This window comes from Crocodylus siamensis, chromosome 1, assembly GCF_052110815.1.
Source record: "Crocodylus siamensis isolate JL-2025a chromosome 1, ASM5211081v1, whole genome shotgun sequence".
NCBI lineage: Eukaryota > Metazoa > Chordata > Crocodylia > Crocodylidae > Crocodylus > Crocodylus siamensis.
Window position 1 is genome coordinate 159,724,327 of NC_143395.1, and position 26,281 is coordinate 159,750,607.

Here is a 26,281-nt window from a genome sequence, read left to right on the forward strand (position 1 = left end):
AAACCTGGTGTCCTTCTGTGACCAGGTAACTAAACATCTGGACAAGGGACACAAAGTTGATGTAATTTACCCAGACTTCAGTAAAGCCTTTTATTCTGTTTCCCATGGGATTCCCTCAACCAAACTGGAGGACACTGGCTGGACCAGTCTACAGTGAGATGGGTGGACAACTGGCTTAGAGGCCAATCCCAGAGAGTGGGATGGGATGGCCTCATCCTGAGGGCCATCTCCAGTGGTGTCCCCCACAGATAGGTGCTTGGACTCATGCTCTTTAACATATTTATTAACAACGTGGATGAGGGGGTGGGAAGCTCAATGATTAAGCTTGCAGATGATATCAGGCTGTGGGGAGATGTGGGCACTTCCAAGGATAGGGCAAAGATTCAGGATGACGTTGACAGACTATATTTCTGGGTGGAATAGAATCAGATGAGGTTTAACAGGGAAAAGTACAGGGTTCTTCATCTGGGTAGGAAGAACCCTCAACATAACTACACAATGGGTGGTGGTCCAGTGACTGGCACAGCATCTGAATGGGACCTGGCGGTCACAGTAGACCGGAAGATGAACATGAGCCAACAGTGCAATGAGATTGCCTGAAGGCAAAATAGGGCTCTGGTATGTATCAGCCGATGTGCGGCCAACAGATTCAGGGAGGTGCTCCTCCCTCTCTACTTGGCACTGGTGAGGCCACAGCTGCAGTACTGTGTCCAGGTCTGGGCACTGCACTTCAAGAAGGATGTGGATAAGCTTGAGAAGGTACAAGGAAGAGCCACCCACATGATTAGAGGCATGGAGGATAGGCCCTATGAGGAAAGATTCTGGGAAATGGGCCTGTTCAGTCTCAGTAAGAGAAGGCTGAGAGGTGACTTGATAGCCGCCTACAAGTATGTCAGGGGTGAGCATCAAGATCTAGGGGAGCAACTCTTCAGGAAGGCATCTCAAGGGAGGATGAGGACAAATGGGCATATGCTAACTGAAGGTAAATTGGACATAAGAAAAATCTTTTTCTCTGAAAGGGTGACCAGAATCTGGAACACACTCCCAGCAGAGGTGGTGCAGTCACCATCTTTGGAGGTGTTCAAGATGAGACTGGACAAGCACCTTGCTGAGCTCATCTGAGCCCAATAACTTCCTGCTCATGGCAGGGGACCAGACTTGATGATCTTGCAGGTCCCTTCTGGTCCTATGATTCTATGATTCAACATCATTATAGCCGTGTTAGTCTGAAGTCAGGCAGAAGGTAGGCAGGGTGGGATGAGAGACATGAACTTTTCTTGCCAACAACCAACTTCACCAGATGTTACCATCTAATGAAATAGTATGTTGCCAATGAAAGCTCATGCGTCTCTGAATCAGTTGGTCACTAAGGTAGCACCTTGCCCTACCTTCTTCCAGCAGATCATTATGATCCCAAAGAACACAGAGCAGACACCAGGACATGATGAGCTGTGGGAACTCAAGATATTTCAGGAACTTTTCAATGTCCTGTGTGCAGTTTCCAGGAATAGGGCTGGCCTGAAAAAATACTTCACCAAGTCAGGAGGGAGCACTGGGCAAGCTTTGCTTCCAGACAAAAGGAAACAAAGTGGATAGGTCAAGGACAAAGAGAGAGAAATGGCAAGACGGGGAGACTGAGGGGAGGAAAGGATAGAGCTATAGATATTTGTCTTTTTTCAGACTCTAAAAGCTGCATACCACACAACTCTTCTCTCTTCACATTTGGAGTCTCAAGGGGCATCTGTATGATCTGCAGATGAAGATTCACATCCATCTCTGCACTCTAAGAAGTGCCGTCACCACTGGGAGCCTTAGCAGGGGAAACACCAGAGAATTTGATTATACAACTCAAATCCTTGTCAAAAGTCTGAATTGATGTAAGCAAGTGGGAGATTCTGTTGGGAATCTAGGTCAGTGACCTGTGACATCATCCCATCTTGTTGGAAGAGTCTGATTCTCCCAGGTCCTCAGATGATGGGAAGGCTTCTCTCATTTCTATCCCTTTCATCAATGCCAATGACTGGATTGTCCACTGCAGCTCTCTAGTTTTATACTAGTACAAATTTAGAGATTCCAAATGAGTTGCATTGGTATTAATCTGGAAAAACTTAGTAGAGTCAACTCTAATATTACTATTAATATAGGTCTTGATTTACTAATTAACCATCTTTTCAGAGCTGAGATTGGTTCCTGGATTCACGATGTTGGTTTATAACTAAACTCTTTGGATTTAAATTGTAAAGCCTTCAAGGCAGGGGTTTTGTCTCCCATTAAATCCCATGCACATTTATGATGCTTCTACAAAATACTATCTTCCCACATGATATTGTAAGAAAGCTACCATAACCTGGGACTTTGCAATGACTGCAGTGCTGCTCTTGAGTCGTTTGGAAACTTGCCACAAACCACAAGGATAAAACTCAGCATCGCCTGCCCCCAAACACACTGGCTGCTATAATACGAGTGGGAGGAGAATCCCCATTAGCAGCTTGTAAACTAGTGCTTGTGGCATATAGTGGGCCTTTCTGATTTTTCCCCCACAGAGGTCAGCCATACATAGGTACACTTGCAAATTTATTCCAGTGCCTTGTTACCCAGGTTATCTTTATCTTCAACTATTCCAATATTTCCTACAGGTTACCTCCAAAAGTTCAACTATCTACTATGGACCTTGCTTAACAAGGCAGAAACACGAGGCCTGCTTTATACACTTAAAAGCTTGCCCCTTAGAGCTATGACAGGGCCACAATGGTCCATGTCTATAGCTTTCACTGATTATATCAGGAAGTTCTTTGACAGCTGATGACAGCTCAGCTCCAGCTCAGGTGGTTTGGGTTCTCATCCTAGCATTTCATGCTTCCAGCCTTATGGAGGAGAGGAGTAGTTCTGGACCTCTGCTAGTAGCCTTTTTGGGTCCCTTTGAATTTGATTTTGTAAACTTGAGCAGTGCTTTCAAACACAGCTTGCCTTAACTCAGAGAAATCCCTTGAGTGCACCATGAAAAGAGAGGCACATATGGGCTCGATTATAGGGTGGTGCAGTTACTTTTATAGCTACAGATTCCTGCATATGTTTCAGAAGGGGACACATCTGCATATGTCAACATACAAAGAGCCTCCAGGGCCTTACTTTTGTTAATCAGTAAGTCTGGGTCCCTCTGTTTCTGGATGCCCAGCTTGAGATCTGCAAGAGAGCAGATTGGCAAAGGAGGCAGAACTTTTGAAAATGTGGGCTTTTTAAGCTATCTTCAATCAATTGTCCAATATCACTCAAGTGACTTTTAAAAATAGAAGCCAAATGGTAGGAATCATTTACCTAGGTGTGACATCAGTGTAATACCAGCTGCATGCAGATTTGCTAGCATTTTACACACTGCCTTTATACTGATATAAATGACCATATGATATACTGGGCTGTATAGAATATGAATCTGAAAGTAACACCATAGGATTCAATGGTGTCATACTGGCTCCAAATCAGGTCAGTAGCCCAGGGACTACAGTCTATTTTCTGTTACACTACTTTTATCACTGTTATTTCAACAGTTACTCTGGAGTTATACCATTGCAACTGAGATCAGACTCTGCCTCTGCCTCTTGGCCTTTTACAAATAGTCCCTGTTTCTCATACATTCAAAACAGCCTTTCTTTGATTACCCTAGAGTTAAAAAAAAGAAGATGGTGGCATGTGGATGGAAATGGGGAAAAAATAAATAAATTCAAAAGCAGCAGGGATCCAAAGAATTTACAGATGTCCCTCTTCTCCGCCTCCTCCCATGGTCAGCTGTAAATATTTATCTGGCAGGCTGTAATGAAAGACATGGACCAAAGCACTTAATCATAATTTCAACATGGCTGCCCTCCAGGGCTCTGAACTCAGAGGATTGTATTTTTCACCATGGCTTTGTTAGCGGATGGTGCCATGGGCCCTGATGCTAGCAAATGAATTCTTTGAAGAGATGTGTAACTTCACAAACATTTTTTTTTTTAAATCCTGAGTGTGGGAATGCAAGCTCACCCTGCCACACTGCAGTTAACAAGCTTTTGCTGTGTTTGAACAGAAATGCTGAAGGAGGAAATGTGAAGTCAGATTGGATTAGTTAGGGACTTTTGTAAAAATTTCCCAAAGCGCTGGAGTCATTAAGATGATTCTGCATTTCTATAGTTCATCCAAAAATGCTTAACGAATGGCACAGAGAGGAGATCGCTTCACCCACAATTGGAGCACAGCCACCTCTGGGATGGAACGTGGCATCTGCTCTATAGCACAGAGCAGACAGCAATTTAAGACCAGTGAAGAAGAATACTAGAGATCAGCAATTTTGGGCCCCTTAGTGTTGCAGTACCAAATCTGAGACTGCTACAGCCCCAGAGATACACGTGCAGACCTCACTCTGGACTGTGCCAAAGGTTGTCTTTGGTTAATCCCATTGTAAATGGGCATCTGGTCATTCAGGGTGGGGAGTCATATAGGTGCTGGATATGTGCTAGCCACGTCATTCTCTTGTGTGCCCTGAGCTATAGGACCCACACTCCTTTGAGGGGCTGTCAGGAATGGGTGGGCTTGCTGACTTTGGCTTTGACAGACCTCACTGCTAAGGATCCTGTTTTTCAGAAAATTCTTCTAAAGGTCAAGCTAATTTAAGATGTGTGTTGTGAATGTAATGGGTGTAACAGTAGGAAGAACTGGAGGGCAGTCTGCAGAACTATGCTGACTTGTAATTTGGACTGCAACTCCCAGAAACCCCCAGGAGCTGGGAGGCAAGGGAAAAAAGGATAAGGAAGCTTAAGGCTGAAATTAGGGGAAGAGAGAGCAGTGTGCACAGGAGACCTGGGCAGCCCCGCACAGAGGAGTGCACAGTGGAGCTGGAGATCTCACTGCCTTGGGCAGCCAGGACTGTGCACTGAAGGAGCTGGGCTCAGACTTGGGGGAAACTGCAAGCTGCTCTTTGAGCTCTCTAGGGACTACAGGCTTATTTGGGGACACCTCTGGAGTTGTGTGGGGGAAATTAAGGCACTGAATATATGTGACCACAGTGTTGGTGTTTCTTTACCTTTTACCTATGCCCTCCCTTTGGCCAGTTGGCTTGCGACCCTAAACCCTGTGATTATGTGTATAGAAGAGGGAACTCCGCTTTGCTTCTTGGGCCAGTTTCTGGGGCTGCAGGGTTGGCACATTTGTTTTGGGGTCAAAAACTGAGGCATTCAAAAATCATTCGCCACTGGAAAAAGTAGGCTGATTTCTCCATTTGACACTGCCTGGGGAGTTTTAGAAAACCAGACTGACCACACCTGAGTTAGATTTCACCCAGGAGAGGGATATTAATAATCCTGAATTTGTTGGGGACTTTTGGTACCCAATGGTGTTAACACCTCATTTTAACATTGCAACTGAATGGATGAAGGAAGTCTGGACCAGTGATTAGAGCATTATTCTGATACATGGTAGATTTGAGCTGACTTTCCTGGTCTGCAAGGTTGCTTACAAGATCTTGGATATGTCAGTTGGGCCTAGATCCAGTGAAAGGCTTAGGCATGTACACATTAGACACTGCAATGTTTAACTTTGGGGCATCTAACCTTTAGAGTGGGATCCAAAATAGACTCCCTATGCAGGGCATGAGAATTGCTCTCAGAAGGGCAAACCAAAACACCTACCTTCTGGTCAAAGGGAAATGCTGAATGCAGAGGTGCATCTAAACTCCCGCCCCCACCTCTCCACAGCTGAGGTGCCTCAACCCTCTTAAGTCCCTGGGCTTGGGGTGCCTACAAGTAAGCTTTTAAGGAATTAATTAAGGCTCACTCTTCTTTTAAAGTGTGGCTAGTCATCATCTACCTTTTACACCAGAGCCTTGCCTAGCAGGTGGGAAACCTGAGTTTTATTTTGTCTCTTCAGCTTGAGGGACTTAACCTCCAGGCTGAAGGGTGGGCTTGGATGGGACGGGGGGCTCAAGCCCCTAAACCTTTAGGCTGAAGCCTGATCGCTGTGCAGAAAGGAATACAAGGTTCATAGGGCAAAGCCACAACTTGACTCTGTAGTCTTGGGATTAGGATGCTCAGCTTGGGTTAGAAAAGCCTGAGTTCTAGTCCTTACTCCCATCACTCCTTGTACATTTTACCAGAGACCAGGGATGGGGAGGTTCAAACGCACTACTTTAAATGCTGCTGCCATAGTGAAAAGGAGGTTGGTATGATTTCCTAGCTTCTGGTGAGTTCACCCCTCACCCCCCTCCTTTCTACAAGCTGCTGACCCTGGGGCTGAAGAAAAAAAATGTTTGCACTGGGAATGGACAACTGCTGATATTTTTTGAACGCTTCCTCCCTCCCTCCCTTACCCACACACACACACACACACACACACACACATTTCCAGTGGCCTTGCCGAGCACTGTGCTGTTCTCCTGTTATGCTCAGTATCCTTCTCAGGAGCAAAGTCTAAACATTTCCAGCAAGTGCACTTACTGTGATTTTGCTTGCCAAGCACTGCTGCCTCCTTCTTTGGTTGTGGTTAGGAGAAAGCATTTTTGTTTAAATGGGAAAACAAACGAAGAGCTACCCATATCTCTCACAGCTTCTCTCTGCAAACACACACACCCGCCTGGAGGGCAGGATTGATTGTCGGTGAAGGTGAAGGCTATTTCTATGGGAGCTGCCTTGTTAAAATATTGACAACAGGCCACCATACTGAGTCGCCTCTGACATCATTGCCAGGGGTGGAAGCACCATTTTCATCCAGTCTATGCTATATAAACAGTTCTCACTCTGTCCTGTCTTAACCACCGTTCCTTTTTACCTTCTCCTGTCCCTCTTTCCTCATTTTCATCTCCTCTTCTTTGTATTTCTTTTTCTTCATAATTAAGGTTCTAAGGCCCTGCCATCTGGCCCTTATTCACTGCTGTGGCTGCATGTAGGGCCATAGCAGCCAGCAAGGCATGGATGATAAATTTTCCCAGGCACCTCACTGGATCTCTGGAGAGGAGCTGCAAGCCCCACTGTTAGCTGTGAAAGTGGGAGGATACTGGAGGCAGGAAAAGGCATGTTATGGGGATTCTTGGCCATAGCATATAAAGCTGGGGCCACTGAAGCTTATATGCAAACCATAGAAAAATTGGACTGGAAAAGACATCAAAAGGGCATCTACAGTCTAACCCCTTGCCCAAGGCTACCATCCTTATCTAAACCATTCCAAACAAACATTTGTGTAATCGGCACCTAGACTCTTCCAGTGATGGAGACTCCACAGTCTGAGTGACCTGTTCCAGCTGTTACTTATGCTCAGGGCTAGAAAGTTCTTCCTAACATCCGGCTTCAATCTCTTCTTGCAAAATCCATGCTGGCTCTTCCTGATGACATTGGTTTTCCTTCAGGTGTTTTAAAATAGATTCCTTAAAGACCTGCTCCATCCTCTTTCCAGGTACTGAGGTCAAACTGACTGGTCTACACTTCCCCAGATCCTGCTTCTTCCCATTCTTAAAAATGGGCATTATATTTGCCCTTTCCCAGTCACCCACAGACTCATGCAATCTCCACAGGTTCTCATGATAATCAACGGCTCTGAAATTACCAGGGGTGTGTGAAGCGGGTCCTATTCGATTCGGATTTGGCCCGAATCAGGGACAGTAATTCAATTCGTTGATTCAGATCACTGTCCCTGATTTGATCCAGACATGGACACAGCTTTAAAAGTCTTTTCTACATACCTTGAGGTAGTAACATGGCTTGGCAATCAGCTGGGACCTCAGGTGCCCCCCCAGACTCAGGAGACACCAGTCACCAAGCCAGGAGAGAGTGCGTGGGGGTGGGCCCTGCACACTCCCCGGCGGACCCGGAAGCGGACCAGAAGTGCTTCTGGTCCACTTCTGGGTCTGCTGCCAGGTGCACTGGGGAGCCCCCCACACTGCTGTGGTACACTCCATGTGCCCCACCATCGCAGCATTCACAAGCCGCCTGCTACCTAGAGGGATGTAGAAAAAACATTTAAAGCTGTCTATCTGTCCAGATTTCCGAATCTTTCTGAATCTCTCCAGATCGATTTAGAGGGTTCCAGTTCGATTCAGAGAGATTAATGAGTTTCCTGATTTGATTTGGATTCGGAGATTCGGCCACCGAATCAAGCCAAATCTCTGCCGAATCAAATCAGGGACCAGAGCTTCACACAGCCCTAGAAATTACCACAGCCAATTCCTTCAGTGCTCTAGATATATCCCATCCAGCCCTGTTTGAAAGTAATTTCAAGTCATTGACTAAGCAATCCCTAACCTGGTCTATCATTACCCTAGGCTGTTTGCCTCTTTCCCTATCTTTGCTGCCAACATGACTTGTCATCTGGTATCAGACTTTATTCCTGAAGACTGAATTTAAAAAGGCATTAAACACTTCAGCCTTCTCTGCATCCTCCATAACTAGATTGCTTTCGCATACTGCAAGAGACCTACAGTTTCTTGGGTCTTCCTCTTACATCTGATATACTTGTAGAATCCCTTGTTATTGCCTTTTACAACCCTTGCCAGTTACATTTCAAACCATGCCTTGGCCGCCTTGATTTTCAATCTGCATGCCTGCATAATACTCTTATGTTCTTCTGTGGTACTATGACACAGTTTCCACTTCTTGTAGGAATCCTTTTTTAATTTCAACTCATTGAAGAGATTGTTGTTTATCCAGGCCAGTCTCCTCTTGCACATCTTTTTCTTTAGCTGTATTGGAATAGCTTGCTCCTGAACCTTTAATATGGCCACCTTAAAGTACAGCCAACTCTCCTAGACTCCTTTCCCCATCAGACCTGCTTTCCAGGGGATCCTGCCCACCCCCCCGGTTCCTTGAGTTTGTTAAAATCTGCTTTTCTGAGGTCCAGTGTTTTTATTCTGCTGCTCTCCTTCCATCCTTTCCTTAGGGTTTTGAATAGTATCATTTCATGGTCACTGTCACCCAAGATTACTTCCTCCTTCACATTCTCAACTAATTCCTGCCTGTTGGTGAGTGGCAAGTTGAAAAGAGCTTCCTGCCTAGGTGGCCTCCTCACCACCTGTACCAAAAAGTTATCCCCAACACAAACCAAGAACTTGCTGGACTGCCTGTGCACTGCTGAGTTTCCCTCGTAACAGATGTCATGAGACCCCAGTTCTGTGATTTGGAAACTTCTGTTAGCTGTTTAAAGAAAGCATCATCCACCTCTTCCTCTTCATTTGGTTACCGATAGCAGATGCCCACTGTGTCATCACCCCTGCTGGTTTCCCCTCTGCCCTTTATTCAAGAGCTTTCAACAGGCCTATTCCTTGCTTCATACTACCCTTCAGAATACATGTACCACATACAGAGCCACAGACTCTGGTGCAGAGGAGTGATAAGAAACAAAGCCCATTAACCTGAACAGGAGCCTTCCCATGAACTTGAAGATACAGAGTTAACCTAGCCCTGCCTTCTTGAATGATAGGAAGGCAGTCTGCATTTATTTGTGCCTTGCCTCATGTACCACAGACCAACCTGTTGCAGAGCCTTCTTTTAAAGATTGAGAGAACTAATCAAGAACTCTGTTTCTACACCATCTTTATCATCCTAACCTTGTTCTCCAATAGTAGATTCATACAACTATTCTGTTTTTATAATACTTTGTTATTTTGTGCTGAGAGCAACACACACTTGCAAAACAGTTGCCTGCAAGACACTGCACTTCTGATGTTGGACACATTTCTGTTGTATGGCAATTGCCTGTACATTTATTACAAGCAAGTCTGGGCTCTGCCCTGAATTTACCAGGACATTCTGTCTTTATGCCTCTATTGTTAACTGGATGCATACCCATCCTTTCACCACTTGCCAACTCTTAGAGTAGAAAATAGAGTTGTCACTTGGTTTGAAAATATCCAGATTTCTAAGTCAAGTCTCTTTTTAAAAGGAACCTCGCTTGGACTGTATTATCAGTTATATTTAACAAATAAATTAATCCCTAAATAATCTATCTACATCATTGCCAACATTTGCAAGTTTGTCATATCTCTCAACATCTGGAGTATTTCTTAGAGAAAGAATCTCAGCTTTCATAAAAAAAGTAAGTTTCTGGCCCACACAGTTACAGAGAAAAACTTGAAAACATGACTTAAGTGTACTCTAACCTAAAGAAAGTAAGGTGACTAAATAGACCCCAACCTACATTATTGTATACAATCCCTTGATTGTACACCAATTTAATGACATTTTGGGTCTTGCTCAGGATTTTTGAATGTTTGGGCTTGGCAAGGCTGTATCCCTTAAACTGCCCAAACTGTCACAGCTCTTGGCTTTGCTACCTCTGACTGTATGGTGATGGTTAGTGGTCTCATGTGGCAGCCAGCTTCTTGCAGTGAGAATGTGCCTTTTCTAACAGGTATTTTTTTCTGGACCAATGGAATCTGGACATGTCGGAGTACGTTATGGGACATCCTGCTGGTTTCCAGTACTCCTGGCTCTGTTGCATGTAGCCTAGAAGATTTCACCTGCCTTCTCTGCAGTATAATTCACTCCCAGAAATAGTCAAAAGCAGTGTGACTATGCCTTCTGGATTAAATTTAATTCTGATACCACATAATAAAAGAGGATACACACTGAGTTTGTATTGCCTGTTGCCAATCACATGACATGGGTTAGGCATACAAAAGGTCATTTAACCATCATGGTGCAGGGTTAGGCACTGAGTCCAGCAGCTGCTAGGGCCACAAGTCACCTTATCAGAGAAGGACCCAAGCCAATTGGCATTTGTCCGCCCAACAGGACTGGATCCTGTTTGTACCCCATAGGGTTAAAGCAGCACACAGCTTACTCAGCTGTAATTCTAGTTATCTGTTTTGTAAATGGTCCCCAGGTCCTGCAGGCAAAAGCAGGAGGTAGCCGGCTCATCTATCATTCCAGTGTCCTTCAGGGCTGACTGTTACCACAGCAATCTTGAAGGCAGACCGCAGCAAGCCTGGGGGCTATTATTTCACTGTAATATTGAAACTGCAGCTGATCTGACAGCAGCCAGGCTGAGTCTCATTTTCTCACGATCCCTTCACCTTTCCTTCAGCTGAGTGGGTGATACGCCAGTTTGGACCATGGCTGCTGGCTGCCTGGCTGGCAGGGCATGGGGAAGGAAGCTGAAGTGCAGCTGAGCCTAACTCACAGCTCCTCTAACTCAGAGGCTGAGCCTGATGCCACCTCTGGGATGTTCTCCAGCCACCGACTTTCCACAGTCAACAGTTTTCAAGTACAGGGGGGAAAAAACTCAGCAAACCTCCCCCTTTATCTCCACCTCTGTTGGGGGCTTGACTTTAATTGATGCCCCATTGGAGTCTGGGTTTACCGAATGGAGCTGAGTTCTCCAAAGCTATTTGCATTTTTAACCAGTTCTGTGTCTCTTGTTTTTGTTCTCCACAAACTGATTACACAATGGGAAATCCTTTGGGTACAGTCTATGTTAACACCAGATGGCTTCCATCTTCCTCCCCCATCCCATCTTGCCCCCTCTGCAAAACAATCACACAATATGGGCCTACACACTACAGCAAGGGAAATCTCAGGAAAGTGAGACACATACTTGTAGGGTGCACTTAAAATTTTCTCTGGGCTGTTCATTGTATATATAGTACATCACACTAGACACCTTCTGGAGTGTATTGTTTCTGTACAGTATATGCTGCAAACCCTTTAACATGGTCAAAACAGACAAAAACCAGACAAAATAGGGTAATTTTGTCTGACCTTGTCAGTTGGGATTTTGCTGTGCAAACCCAGTGGTAATTGTGCCCCAGGTCTCATTTGCTGATTCCTTGAAGTTGGCGGCATCTGAGAGAGTGGGCTGTCAGAGAAAGTAATCCTGTTTTGTCCCAGCAATGTTTTCTCATGTCTGTGCTAGAGTGTGTCTACCAAGAGGCTTAGCTAAGCTGAGTTCACAACATGAAAGGACAATTTAAGCTACATCTTACATGTTTTTATCTTCACTCTTCTGGCCTGAATCCAAGATTATTTACCAGATACAGAGGGAAGAGATGGGAAATGATGTCGAGATGAAAAAAATTCTCATTTGAAAGGGCAAGAAATATGACCCACTTTTTTGCATTATATAAACTATCCAGCCAACCCAGCAATGAGAGAAAATGCTCTGCCTCAGATCAAGTCCCATCAAAAAGCATCCAGCCTAAGCCACCAAAAGGCTAGCTTTAGAAGATGCAGCAATTGGCCAAAATCAATCCCACCCAGCATGCCTGGAATGGAAAGTTTATGGCTACAATTTCTTGAAGGCACAATGCCAAGATGGAGGCATCCTCTTGTGAATACACAGAGCAAACCTAAGCCACAAACGAAAGGAAAAGGTTAAATCCTGTCCCCAGCGTCACTGGGAAAACAAAGGCAAAATTCCCATTGGCTTCTGGAGACCAAGTTTTTCACCCAGAGGATGAGACCAGCAGGATATACCAGTACAGTTCTATGCTCCTGAATGCCACCGGATGCCACCATCATTCTGCACCAGTTGGAGACCTGACCCAAATGGTCAAATATTTCAGTTCTTATTCAGGTAAAAGCCACCCTCATTTTCATGGGTGCAGCACCTACAGACATGGTGCCAAAGACAGATGACAGTGGGGGTTGCACCTAGGTAACAGCCAAATTTTCCTCTAGTGCAATTCTGAAAAGCTGATAAGCTTAACACCAAGAACACGGCTGTACCTCTGAGGAGCTTAGCTTGACTAAGGCCTAAAAGATCCATCTCTACCTGATTGTTTCCAGGAAAAAAATTAGTTTTGGCAGGCAATTGCTGGCTCTCCTGTAATCTAACTGGTTTGTGCAGAAAGGCAATATTATTTGCCAGAGCCCAGATCGGGGAGAAGACGGCCTGGCTCCTGTTCCCAGATCTACCACTGACTTGGGGTATGATCATCACTTACACTTCCCTCCATCTCAGCCTCTCCATCTGTTAAATGGTAATAATGGCACTTTTTGCCATGCAGCCTTAGATCTTTGGAGGTACAATACTACCAGTGCATGAGTGCCAAGTATGGCTATTATCCTGCTAGTATTAATACATCTAGACTGTAGTGCCCCAAGCCAAAAAATCATAAACAAAAGCACAAGGAGGCAAGATTCCCATGACCCAGGCACTATAATACATATTTATATTTTAATCCAACTCCAGCTGGGGATGTTGCCAGTTATCTGGAAGTCATTTGGATGGTTAATCATCTAGCAGTATCTGTCTAGAGCTTCCTGGATAGAATGCACACTTTACCCACTCGACTCAATTTCCATTTCTGCCACAGTTGTAAATTCCAAGTCAGCCACCAGAGGAAATTCAGTATAAAAACAACAGTCCTGGATGTCTTGGTTTTGGCCAAGCATGCCCAGCCTGCAGCCAACACTGCATCTCTTCATGTAAATTCCTTTCACGTGTCAGGAAAAACGTGATTTCCTCTCCAGCCATTCAAGATTCTTTCCTCCATCTGCTGTCTGTTAACATCTGTGGGCAGTGTGGGATGATTCTCATCTGAAATGGCCTACTCTTGAAAGCTGATCAGCTGATGTGCAGGTCTCAGTTCCAGATACCTTCTGTTGCTGTGCAAAGCAAAAGGAAGAGGAATGAAAAGGAGGAAATTTGTTTGCTAGTTAGAGCAGGAGGCCTGGGCAGCAGATTGCCTGTTTTCTTTATCTAACTCTGCCACTAACTTGCTATGTCACCTTGAGTGGGTCATCTACATTCTCTGAAGCTCTGTTTGTTCACATGTAGAAAGGACAAAATACTACTCAAAATATTTTGAGGTCTTCACTGACAGCATAAACTTTTAGTCTTAACATGACTGGATAATTCTCTATAGTCAGGTACATAACCAGGATGGTATATAGAGAAGGTAATGCTTGGAAGGAGTTAAAAAAGCACTGAATTCTCATCACCTGCCATAGCTGGTGCCCTAGAGACTAATTCTTCCAGAGCTGCTGAGGTTATCAGTAGAAATGGTCCCGAGTCAAAATCCTGGAACTTTATTAAGGGAGGACTTAAGCTTTGCAAATGGTTCCTGATTTGATAGACAGAAGTGAATACCACCAAGCCCCAGTTCACATACCACAGTTTAAATCTATCTTGGAGTTTTCAAGGATTTACGTGGTTCTGGTTATGAATCTAGTTTGGTGAAACTGAACAAATATCAAACTGATACATAGATGAGATTGATAAACATTGGTCTTTCCTGATACAGAGTCCCACAGTATCCCTCTGGAACCTGAAGGCATTGTCTGTGTCTATGCTGCTTCATTGCAAAACCCAGAGAAACAAGCTTGGTCCACTCACTCCCACTCTGCCATACCCCACCCTGACCTTTTGACAGGATTGAGAGTTTAGAGGGATCCTAAGTATGTGGCCAAGCGTTGCTCTCAGGCTTTCCCTCTCACAAGGCAGAGCCTTGAGGACCAACAGTTTCACCATGAATGGCTCCCAGAAAGACAGCCAGTGGCCTTCCATTGAAGGTAGCATGTCTGCAATGTTAAATGAATCTGTGCTAATAGAAAGTGAAGGCAGAGCCACTGACTGAGCTGCTCCAGTGGACACAAGTTCATAAGTTTTTCCTAGTGAGCACTTAGGCCTTCACATCCTTGGGGAAAGTATCAGTCTGAGTACAAGGAGAGCAGAGAGTACACACCTCAAGGTCACACCTTGCATTTCCTCACATTGAAAGGGGAGAAATCATGTCCATCTTCTGGGATCAGAGGGACTACTCTTTCAGACAGGCTGAATACTCCCGGCTCCTCTTTATGTCTTTGTGTTTGTTTAACACTTCTGAGAATCAGGCCTAATCCAGGTTGCTGGCTGGAGGGCTTTGTTATTGAATGACAAATGATTCATCATAACCAAAGAGCAATATGAGCTGAGTAGACCAGAGACCCTCAGCTGATTAAATATAAGGGCTAGGTACAGACATACCAAAAAGCCCAAGGCAGAATCGATCTAAGTTATGCAGTTTTCTATAAGTGGCATAGTTTAGATGGATAGCAAACAGAACACACATTCACCCTTTTGTTAGAAATGGAGTATTGTCAGAAATGCACAGCTTGCATCTTGCGCCTGATAAGAAAGAAACACTGCCAAGGACTTTTCTCCTTGCCCAGCCTTGCCACAGCTCTTCTTATACTAAATCACAGACTCTCCCCCAGCTTCTCCTAGTCTTTCTCATGCAGATTACAGAAGCTGGAATTCAACTGACTGTGTCCTTGAAGGGGGGGGGTGTTAAACTCTTGGTGACCTATAGAACTTTCTGAGCATGCTCAATTAGCTGATGCATATTTATTTCTCCGCCCTGCATACTTAAGTAGTTAATTATAATATACATGCGATGGATGTAGTGATGTAATCACATATATGTTTGTATGAAACGGAAATGAGCTGTAAGAGTTCCTGTTTCTGCACACGTGCCCAGGAGGAAAAAGATAAATACAGCCTGCAAAAATTCCTTGGTGGATTCAGAGTAATCTGAGTCTTTGACTCTGCTCTGACCCTATTTGCAAATACACCTTTTGTGCCATCTGATGTATGTGTGTCTGTGATTTTAGTGGCCTCCAAGAAACGGACTGCAATTTTTTGCAACACTTTGATGGGGTGAGAGGGAGACCAAATCTTAGACTGGGTTCCGCCATTTTTAAAGCAATCTGTGGGCAGGGCACATCTACACATCGCTGTAACACAACAGTGCTACAGCACTGTGCTTTAGTACTTCCTTTAGTACTTTTCTAAAACAAAGTACTAAAGCACGGCACAGTATGGGTGGTTACTGTGCTGGGCACATAGGTAAATTTTGCCGCTACATCACCAAAACAGAGCACTATACCCAGGGAGTGCGCCACTGCAACAATATAGCTGGTGATCATATGTAGACGTGTAATCACTATGTCAATGTAACACACCATACAGGGACATGTAGATGCACCCTGTGTGTGCCAAACTTCTGTTCTGTTACAGGTTTAGACTGGTTTCCAATCACTTATACCCATAAAAGTGTAATGTCTGTACCTGACCAAGATGCCTGGGCTTCTGCTCAGACCAGTAGACTAGGACTCTGAAGATCTCAGTTGAATGACTCATTGTACCTAAGAATTCTTTACGCAAGTGGCTTACCCTATCCTGTGAAATGTGTCACCATGCAGGGGAACCAAAAGTCTATAAAATCGTTTAATGATTCTAGGGCTCCATGGTAATAAAGGCCACATGAGTACTGATATGGTTAGACAAGGTATGAAGCACAATACAAGTTGTGCTTCCTACAAAGAGGGTGCATCTACACATTCATTAATGCTCTCTAGTTACTGCACATTAAGTTTAGTACTTGGTTAACCAAGTACTAGTTGAATGCATAGTAACTTGCACTACTGCACAGTAGCACCGGTGCACAGGGGTTTTTTGATGCTTACTGCACAGTAGCCTAACAACACTGTGCAGTAATGTATTAGCACAGTTTTTGACTGGCATGCTACTGTGCAAAGTTATTAGGATACTGCACAGTAAGCATCCCATGTAGACGCGCCTAGAGAAATGTATTGGGAAACTCTTGATCTCACATGGCATTGGTGTCTAACTGCCTTGCTACAGTTATTGCCATGTCACCTCTCTTTCTAGGTTTTGTAAAGGAAGAAGCAGCTCACCTTAGAGCTTGATCCCTCTGAAGCAGCTTGCAGGCAGTTCACTGGTCAGTTTGCAGACCAGTTTACCTCCTCCTTCCACTTTCAGCTTGGTGTGAGGAAGGTGGGAAAAAGGAACTCTTTGGGGCCAAGGAACAGTATACAGGCCAGCTTTCAGGTGAGCTGGCTAGGGAAAGAGTGCTTGGAAGAAGGGCAGTAAGAAAGAAGAGGCAGATTAAGAGACCCAGGGAAATGGCTGGAGGATGTTGCAATGCTGGACCCATTGCCTCTGCCACTGCCTCTGCTTACACCTGTGAGGTTCCTGTCCATGAAGGACCACTCAGCATCAAGACTTCCACCCAGGTCCAGGTTTGGTGCTGTGGAGATGGCAGCTTGCAGGTTCCTTCCAGTGACAGCCAGGTGGGGCACTGCCTGTGATGTGAGTGCTGTCCCCTGGTGGTGTCTCTCAGGGAACAGGCAAGAGAGCTACAGGAGGAGGTGGTGAGGCTCCAAAGCATCCTCTGTTATGAGGAGTTAATTGATTCAATGCTGACAGAGACCTCCAGGACTGTGAAGGAAGAACTGCCAAAGGCAGTGCTAGAGAAGTGAGAGGACACGGACTCCCAGGAAGGTGGAAGCTGGAAGCTCGTGGTCTCTGGCAGCAAGCAGAAATCTTCATCTCCATCAGCAGCATTTTGTCTGGAGAAGAGATATGGGGCCTTAGCAACAGAGGGAGAGGAGCATGTTCCATCAGTGCAAAGGACAGGGCAAGGATCCCCAAGATGGGAAGAATCGAGACCACTACCACCACCAAGAGGAAGCAATGGGTGGTGGTGGTTGGAGACTCCGTTCTGCAAGGGATACAGGGATCCATCTGATGACCTGACATGTTGTCTCAGGAAGTCTGCTGCTTGCCAGGAGCCCAGATCCAAGATGTCATGGAGGGATTACCAAGATTCATCCAGCTCCATGCTGCTCATCCATGTGGGCACCAATGACACTGCTGGGGAAGACCCTGAGCAGATCAGAAATGACTACAGGGCTCTGGGTGAAGGGGTTGGGGTCTCAGGTGGCTCTTCAATCCTTCTGGTCAAGGGAAAGGGATCAGGCAGGAGCAGGTGCATCCTGAAGTTGATTGCCTGGATGTTTAGGTGGTGTCACCACCAGGACTTTGGCTTCTTTGACCACAAGATGATAGTCCAAGAAGAAGGATTGCTAGGAAGAAATGGGATCCACCTGATGAAGAGAGAGAAGAGCATCTTCACAAAACAGGCTTGCTTACCTAGTGAGGGGTTTAAAGTAGGTTCACTGGGGGATGGAGGCCAAAGCCATCTGAGGCAAGTAGGGAAGTGGGTGCCCTGGAGGAAGAGCAAGCAGGAGGGGGCAGCAGAGGAGGTGTTCTCATTCTTCCTGAGAAATTTGACAATTGACTAGTTACCTTAGGTGCCTGAACACAAATGCATGGAGCCTGGGAAACAAACAGGAAGAATTGGAAGTCCTTGCACAGTCACAGGATTATGACATGATTGAAATAACAAACCCTTGGCAGGAGCTCGCATGACTTGGAGCACTGTCATGGATGGGTACAAACGGTTCAGGAAGGACAGGCAGGGGAGAAGAAGAAGAGGAGTTGCACTCTCTGTAAAGAGCCATATCATTGCTCAGAGCTCCTGTATGAAACTGGAGACAGGCCTGTTGAGAGTCTCTGGGTTAGGGTCAGAGGAGAGAGTAACAAGGGTGATGTTGTGGTGGGGGTCTGCTGCAGACCACCAGACCAGGAAGAAGTGGTGGATGAAGCTTTCTTCAAACAACTAGCAGAAGTTTCTTGATCGCAGGCCCTAGTTCTCATGGGGACTTCAGTCACCCTGACAACTGCTGGGAGGGCAATACAGCAGTGCACAGGCAATCCAGGAAGTTTTTGGAGAGTACAGAGGACAACTTCCTGGTGCGAGTGCTGGAGCTAGGAGCTGTGCTCTTCTTGACCTGCTGCTCACAAACAGGGATGAATTGGTGGGGAATGTACTAGTAGATGGCAACTTGGGCAGCAGTGACCATGAGATGACTGAGTTCAGGATCCTGAGGAAAAGAAGGATGGAGAGCAGTGGAGTAAAGACCCTGGACTTCAGAAAAGCTGACCTGGACTCACTCAGGGAACTCATGGGCAGGATCCCCTGGGAAACCAGTCTGGGGAAGAAAGGAGTACCAGAGAGCTGGCTGTACTTGAAGAAGTCTTACTGAGAGTGCAGGAACAAACCATCCTGATGTGCAGGAAGAATAGCAAGTGTGGAAAAAGACCAGCATGGCTTAACAGGGAACTCTTTAGTAAATTAAATCATGAAAAGGAAGCTTATAAGAAGTGGAAACTTGGACAAATACTAGGGAGGAGTATAAGAGCATTGATCAGGCATGTAGGGTAGGGTGGTGCAAAGCTTTGGGTACTGATTTGAGTCGGTGGCTGAATCTTCAAATCCAAATCCAATCAGAGAACCAATCAAATGGTCTGAATTGATTCAGAACGCTCCGAATTGATGCAGAAAAGATTCAGAGAGCTTTGATGATTTGGGCAGTCCCCGCTTGCTGCAGCAGGGAGCTGGACCCGGACTCCATGCTGGTAAGTAGGGGTCAGGGGAGGTGGGGCTGGAGGAGCAGGGAGGGGACCATGGGGGACCCCTGCCAGGCCCCATCCCCTGCCTTCTCCCTAGCCCCCATGACCTCCACCCACTCCCCCAGCCCCCTCCCCCATGGCTGCCCTGCCTGCCCCAGCTCCTGGTGCTTTAAAAAAAGCCCCCTCCCTGGCTTTTGCCCAGTGGGGGTGGGGAGCGATCCCTGCTGCTCCCTCCCCCCACTGCTCCACAACATGCAGGGGGCTCTGCCACAAGCCTTCTGACCCACCCCCCACTCTCTCAGCCCTCCCCCCGCCATGGCTGCCTTGCCTCCCCAACTCCAGCCCTTTCAGAAAAAAACCCCTCAAAACCCCTGCACTCACTGGTTTCTGGGGCAGCCATGGGCAGGGGGAATGGGGGAGTGGGGGGGGGGTCTTATGGCAGAGCCTCCCATGCAGCATGGGAAAGCAAGGGGCAGTGGGGATTCCCCTGCACTGCCTGGAAGTACCCGGTGAGTCGGGGCTTTATTTTCAAAGAGCTGGGAGCTGGGTCAAGGGGTGCAGCCATTGCCAGGGCTGGGACAGCGGGCAGGTGATGGGCCTGCCTGATTTGGAGATTCAGCTGATTTGGCAGCAGCTGAATCTCCGAACCAAATTTGGCCAAATCGATTTGGGAGAGTGATTCGAATCACCGGATCAGATTACTGTCCCCTGAACTGGCCGAATCTGAATCCAAAGCAAGTATGAGCCTCTTCGCACAAGCCTAATGCAGGGATGAAGTTGGGAAGGCCAAAGCACAATTGGAGTTGCAGCTAGCAAGGGATGTGAAGGGTATCAAGAAGAGTTTCTACAAGTATGTCAGTAGCAAGAGGAGGATCAGGGAAAGTGTGGGTCCTTTACTGAATGGGGGAGGCAACCTAGTGACAGAGATGCAGAAAAGGTTGAAGTACTCAATGCCTTTTTCAATTCAGTCATCACAGGCAAGGTCAGCTCCCAGACTACTGCACCGGGCAACATAGTTTGGGGGGAAGGTGAGCAACTAACAGTAGTGAAAAACCAGATTAGGGACTGTTTAGAAAAGTTGGATGTGTACAAGTCCATGGGACTGGATGTGATGCACCTGAGGGTGCTGAGGGAGTTGGCTGATGTGATTGCAGAGCTATTGGCCATCATCTTTGAAAACTCATGGTGATCAGAAGACATCCTGGATGATTGGAAAAGGGCAAATATATTGTCCATATTTAAGTAAGGGATAAAGGAGGATTCAGGGAACTACAGACCAGTCAGCCTCACCTTAGTCCCTGGAAAAATCATGAAGCAGATCCTCAAGGAATCCATTTGTAAGCACTTGGACTGGAAGAAGGTGATTAGGGACAGTCAGCATGGATTCACCAGGGGCAAGTCATGCCTGACCAACCTGATTGCCTTCAGGTTGAGATGACTGGCTCTGTGGATGTGGGGAGATGGGTGAATGTGGTGTACCTTGATTTTAGCAAGACTCTTGATACGGTCTTCCACAACATTCTCACAAGTAAGCGAAGGAAGTATGGGCTGGATAAATGGACTGTAAGATGGATAGAAAACTAGCTGGATTGTTGGGCTCAGTGGGTAGTAATCTAGTTGGCTCACTATCTAGCTGGCAACTGGTATCAAGTGGAGTACCTCAGGGTGAGTTTTGTTCAGTGTGTTCATCAAAGACCTGGAAGATGGCATAGAGTGTACTCTCAGCAAGTTTGCAGATGACACCAAGATGGGGGGAAAGTACACTGGAGGGTAGGGCTAAGATTCAGGGTGACCTAGACAAATTGGAGGATTGAGCCAAAATAAACCTCATGAAGTTCAGTAAGGACAAGTGCCAAGTGCTGCACTTAGGACAGAACAATCCCATGAATGAGTACAGGCTGGGGGCTGACTCGCTGGGCAGCAGCTCTGCAGAAAAGGACCTGGGGATTACAGTGGACAATAAGCGGAATATGTGCCAACAGTGTGCCCTTCTTGCTAAGAAGGCTAATGGCATACTGGGATGCATTGGTAGGTGTGTTGCCAGCAAGGTCAAGGGAAGTGATTATTCCCCACTATTCAGCACTGGTGAGGTCACATCTGGAGTACTATGTTCAGTTTTGGGGCCCCCGCTACAAAAAGGGTGTGGACAAACTGGAGAGAGTGCAGCAGGGTGTGGACAAACTGGAGAGGGCAATGGAAAAGGTGAAGGAGCTGAGGCACATGACTTATGAAGAGAGGTTGAGGGAACTGGGCTTATTTAGTCTAGAGAAGAGAATACTGAGAGGAGATTTAATAGCAGCTTTCAGCTACATCGGGGCTGGCAAAATATGGCCCAGAGGCCAGATGCAGCCCACCAGGCCATTCTATCTGGCCCACGGGGCCCGTAAAAAATTTAGAAAATTAATATTTATTTGCTCCTGGCTGCCCGTCAAAGATCCAGGGGAACCCAGTGGCAGGACCCAGCAGCAAAGCCTGCCTGCCCAGCCCTGCCCCCTCCCCCTTTCCCCCCAAAAAAGAAGCCCTGCCTAGCAGAGGCTTCTGGCCTGGGACCATGGGGCTGTTCCTGCTCAGTAGGCAGCCCTCTGCCCAAAATAATTGCCCGCCCCTGAACTACATGCAGGGGAGTTCAAAGGAGGATGAAGCTAAACTGTACTCAGTGGTGGCAGATGACAGAACAAGGGGCAAGGTCTCAAGTTGCAGCAAGGAAAGTTTAGGTTAGATATTAGGAAACATTTTCTCACTAGGAGGGTAAGGTGGTGGATTCTTTATCCTTGGAGGCTTTTAAGACCCAGCTAGATAAAGCCTTGGCTGGGATGATCCAGTTGGGGATGGTCCTGCTTTGATCAAAGGGTTGAACTAGGTGACCTCCTCAGGTCCCTTCCAACCCTAATTTTCCTTGATTCTATGATTCTAATACTTTTTCTGTTCTTTATGTATTCAGTTTTACTGAGTGATCTCGGGCAGTTGTAGTATTGAATTACTGTTGACCTGTCTCTGTCTCTTTCCTCTCTTTTGTTTAATGTCTGCTTTGAAAGAGATATTGTGGGTACATTTTAATAACATTATATAGGCCACAAATGACTGGGCTTTTCCATTAAATGCTTCATAAGGACCCAGTTGAAACAATATTTATCATCATAGACAGTAACATGTAGGTTTTATGTATATGGGCCAGATGTAAATCCAACTGAAGTTTTGCATTAATTCTGTCTTTGTATTGACCTTCAGGGACTTTGAATTAGGCTGTAAGGCCTCAATTCTTCCCATGGTTTAATCAGTACAATTCCCTGTTGTAACACTGAGTCACCCCTTTACAATTCTGGGCAGGATATACTTAGGCCCAAATTCTGGCATGGCCACCCACCTGAGAAACCTAGATGTGGCTCCTGTCAGGCCACAGAGTAGCAGAGAAGCTGATCTACATCCAGTCCCTCAGTATGAAGCTATTGCATAGACCCCATTCCTTTTTTCTGCTTTGAGGTATGGATAGTGGATCCAGGTAGCTTTGATGGATTGACTTATCTGGTCTGTTTTTCATGAATCATTTGTCATGTTGCTTGCTCTCAAGGAACGTGACATGATTGTTGCAAGTTCTAGCCCTGCCGGTGCCCTGGACATCCTGCATGGCCTTGGGCAGGTCTTGAACATTTCAGATCCTGCATTGCTTCATCAGTGATATTGAAACACTTCCTGGCCTTCCCCAAGATGCTTTGAGGCTGAGTTCCTTAATGCCCATGGAGTCCTTCTCAGTCCTTGGGCTGTTAGTGCTAGACATCTGACTAGCAATTCTGGCAACCTGGGATAGAGATGACATTCCAGTAGACCCCCGATTTATACAAGTATTGCATTCTGGGGGAATTTTGTGTAAGTTGAGACAACTTTCCCCATAGGAAATAATAAAATAGTGAGGGGTTGTGTACCCCAGACATACCCTAGTCATAGCTTTTTTTCCCCCTTTTCTTGGCAGAATCGCCTTTAGGAGGTGCGTCTAGCATCTCAACTATGCATCTTGAGATGCCGCTACCACAATGGCGGCACAGATCCGCTTGATTCTGCCTGCAAATCTTGTGAGGCGTTCATGTATATATGCGCATATATATGCAGATCTCACAAGCATCTGCATATATATGCAAATGACATGCATCTCAAGGGGCATTTTTCAGTCTGGGCCTAATAAAAAAAATCACAAATGCGAGACACGCAAGTCAGAATCACATAAATCGGGGGGTCTACTGTAAACACCGGGTGAGAGGGGTTCCAAGTACCGGAGTGGGGCAAGGAGCCATGAACTCACTGTGGGATTTCAAAGCTCCTGGCTGCTGCTACCACCACAGGCTCCCCACGAGCTGTCATTCTGGCCCCATTTCTAAAGCAGCACCCAGGGCTAGTGTGCAGGTCTAGCCCTACTCTGGTTATGCTACTGGCAGTTGCTATAGAAATACTATTATCACTGCAGCAATAAACCATGACCGGCTGGTGACAAGTTGTCTGAAGTCAATATCAGACACAAAGGCCTGGGGACCTGAAAAAAGCAAAAGATGCCTCTTGAGCCTGTGGATAACTGTTTTGAAAGGCAACTGGGGAGCAAGATCAGGATGTCATGGCAGGATTTAATTGTGGGAATAGAGAACTTCTACCTGCACATAACCAGGTCTGATCCAGGTTTAGGTGGGCAGAGGCTTAAAGTGATCATCATCTGACAGCCTAGGCGGTGGCCTGCATGGAATGAACGGCTGGCATTCTGCTTGGTCCCTGGTAGAAACACATCCAGAAAGCCCCATCGCTGGCAACCTTGCTGGCAGTCACATCAGGACACTAATGCAAAAGAGTCCTGGTGCATTTCTTGCCATTCCAGAGCACTGCAGCAAGGGATGTAGCAACATTTGTACCCAGTGCACTGAGGACCATAACTGAGGTGAAACTCTCTCTCCCTTCTTTCTGCCCCAATGGCACAACTATTATACTCTGTATGCGCTGGATGGGGGAGGGAGGACAGAAGACTTATGTAAAGCAGACAGATGGCTACACAGCCAGCTCCATTATTATCAGAGTAAATTAGGTAAATCACAGCCTAAACAGTCGCTCCCCCTCTGGTAGAAGTGCATCGGATGCCTTACTGAAGATTAACCACATCTCAGAGGAGGCAGAGGTAATCACAGCTGGGAAGCTGGCTACGCAGGGAAGTTGCATTGAAATGGGTGTTGCACTTGGACTGTGCTATTACTGCACTTTAAACCACAAGAACAAAATGTTTGGTACATGCTAATGACACTAGGAGAAACAGCAGCATTTTAATTGGGTGGTAATTGTTGTAATTATTTTCCACCAGAGTAGGCAATGAATATAATATAATTGTCTTGATTATTTATCAGTGTTGAACATGAAAAAGAAAGCCCTGCCAGTAAGTAGTGGTGGGTTTATTTTGGGACTTAAGGATGGAAAAGGGCTAGGCCTTTTTCTCAAAAAAGGGACCAATAACCTGCTCTCCATCTGAAGAAGATCTTACAAAGGCATTTTGGACAAAAGGGAACTTTTATACTTGGAATTCTCCTCTGTGACAGCTGAATTTGTAGCACTGCTTCAAGCTAAGGTTCACCCACACGTCTCATTTTAAAACCTAATTCTCAGCTGCCAAGAACCTTGCCCAACCTTATCTGTTACGAATGAAGTCATCCTTAGTGCATTTTTAACTCCAGCTAAATTATTTTGGAAATGCTCAGGTATTTGAAAGTGAAATTAGGGAAGCATACATTATTTCGCCCACGTTAAAACTTTACTACAGCTAAGACAGGAGGCAAACTCATAGAGCGGGACTAGTATGAAAGTATGGAGAGGAGAGTAGTAGTAGGGAACTGTCATTTCTTCTGGATTATGATGTACATGAGAGGTCACCAGGACCATCAATACATGCACCTATACAGGAGCATAGAGGGGCAGAGGCTGTCCAGACCTTCCACCCCCATCTTTTGACATTACCCAAAGGCCAGACCAAGTCCCGCTGTTCAGTGCCTCAATGACTGTAGCTTTATGCACATTTGGGAATCAAACCTGGCTCTCTCACATGGCAGACAAGGAAACTACCACTGAAACACAACAGGAGGTGGAGAGGAAAGGCGGAGCTCAGAGAAAGGTTTTTCCATTGGAGATAGACTTCCTGTGAAGCGCGCCTATGGTGAGAATGGGACCAAGAGCCAAGGTAGAGAGAAGTCTGGGACTCAGATGAAGGGGAACATTTTGAAAACCTCCAAAAGGAAAATTTGATTGATTGAGCAGAGACTGGGAAATGGAGCCAGAGAGGACACTGGGATGAGGAGCTAAAGGGGAGGAGAGAGAAAACTGGGATGGGTTGGAGTAGAAGCAGTCAGGTTTGGGAAGAGAGAAACAGGAACAGAAAGGTCTATGGCCAGTAGACCAGCCCCCTTACAGACTATGGACTTGAACTCAAGAGTCTCACCACCCCTCTCTTACACAGCACACTGGAGTCTGTCCCATCCTCCTCATGCTGCCTACAAAGATTGGTGGCAACCTAGGGCGTAGAATGAAACTCCCTGAGGACCACTCCGTAGAAAACAAAATTTCCTCTGATGGCAAATGCCAAAAGTTTTGCTAATAGAAGGGGTTTCTCTTCTCCTTTGTTTTTAGGACTCTTTCAGAAAACACTCTCTTTGTCTTGTTTTTCCACTTGGTGTTTGGTCCTCATGGCAGTTTCAGTTCCTCCAGTCATTTGACTTCAGAGCTACTAGGCTGTGAACATGCTGGATAGGGATAGGCTATCAATACTAGCTAACCCACTAACAGACAGAGCTATTATTATAGCGGGCAATGATATGCTGAAGCCACAAAAAGGAAAACAGATTTTTGGGCTCCTCATATGTCCGGAGCTATCTGCACATCCTGTCCCGGGCTAACTGAAAACATGTGGTCAAGAGCCATCAGTCTAACTTACAGCGATACTATTAGCTTGCTCTCAAAATCTCATTCTCTATTTATTTCCTTGTCTTGTTTCTTGCCCCTTGAAAAAGTCTATTACAATCTTACTAAATATTTGCCCATAATCCTGCTGTTTAAA

General features: G+C 45.9%; 1 protein-coding gene across 4 annotated transcripts in view; it reads right to left on the minus strand.

The window, feature by feature from the left end:
* Positions 1–10,524: 10,524 nt before the first annotated feature.
* LOC149873551 (uncharacterized) overlaps positions 10,525–26,281 on the minus strand; it is a 103,270-nt gene continuing 87,513 nt past the window's right edge. For all 4 annotated transcript variants that reach the window (XR_016442306.1, XR_016442304.1, XM_090046941.1 and 1 more), the window contains one exon: positions 10,525–13,559. Coding sequence is in view for 2 of the 4 variants with exons in the window: in XM_090046941.1 (XP_089903067.1) it covers positions 13,488–13,559 (72 nt within the window). In the remaining 2 variants the exon portion in view is untranslated. The remainder of the gene's footprint in view (positions 13,560–26,281) is intronic.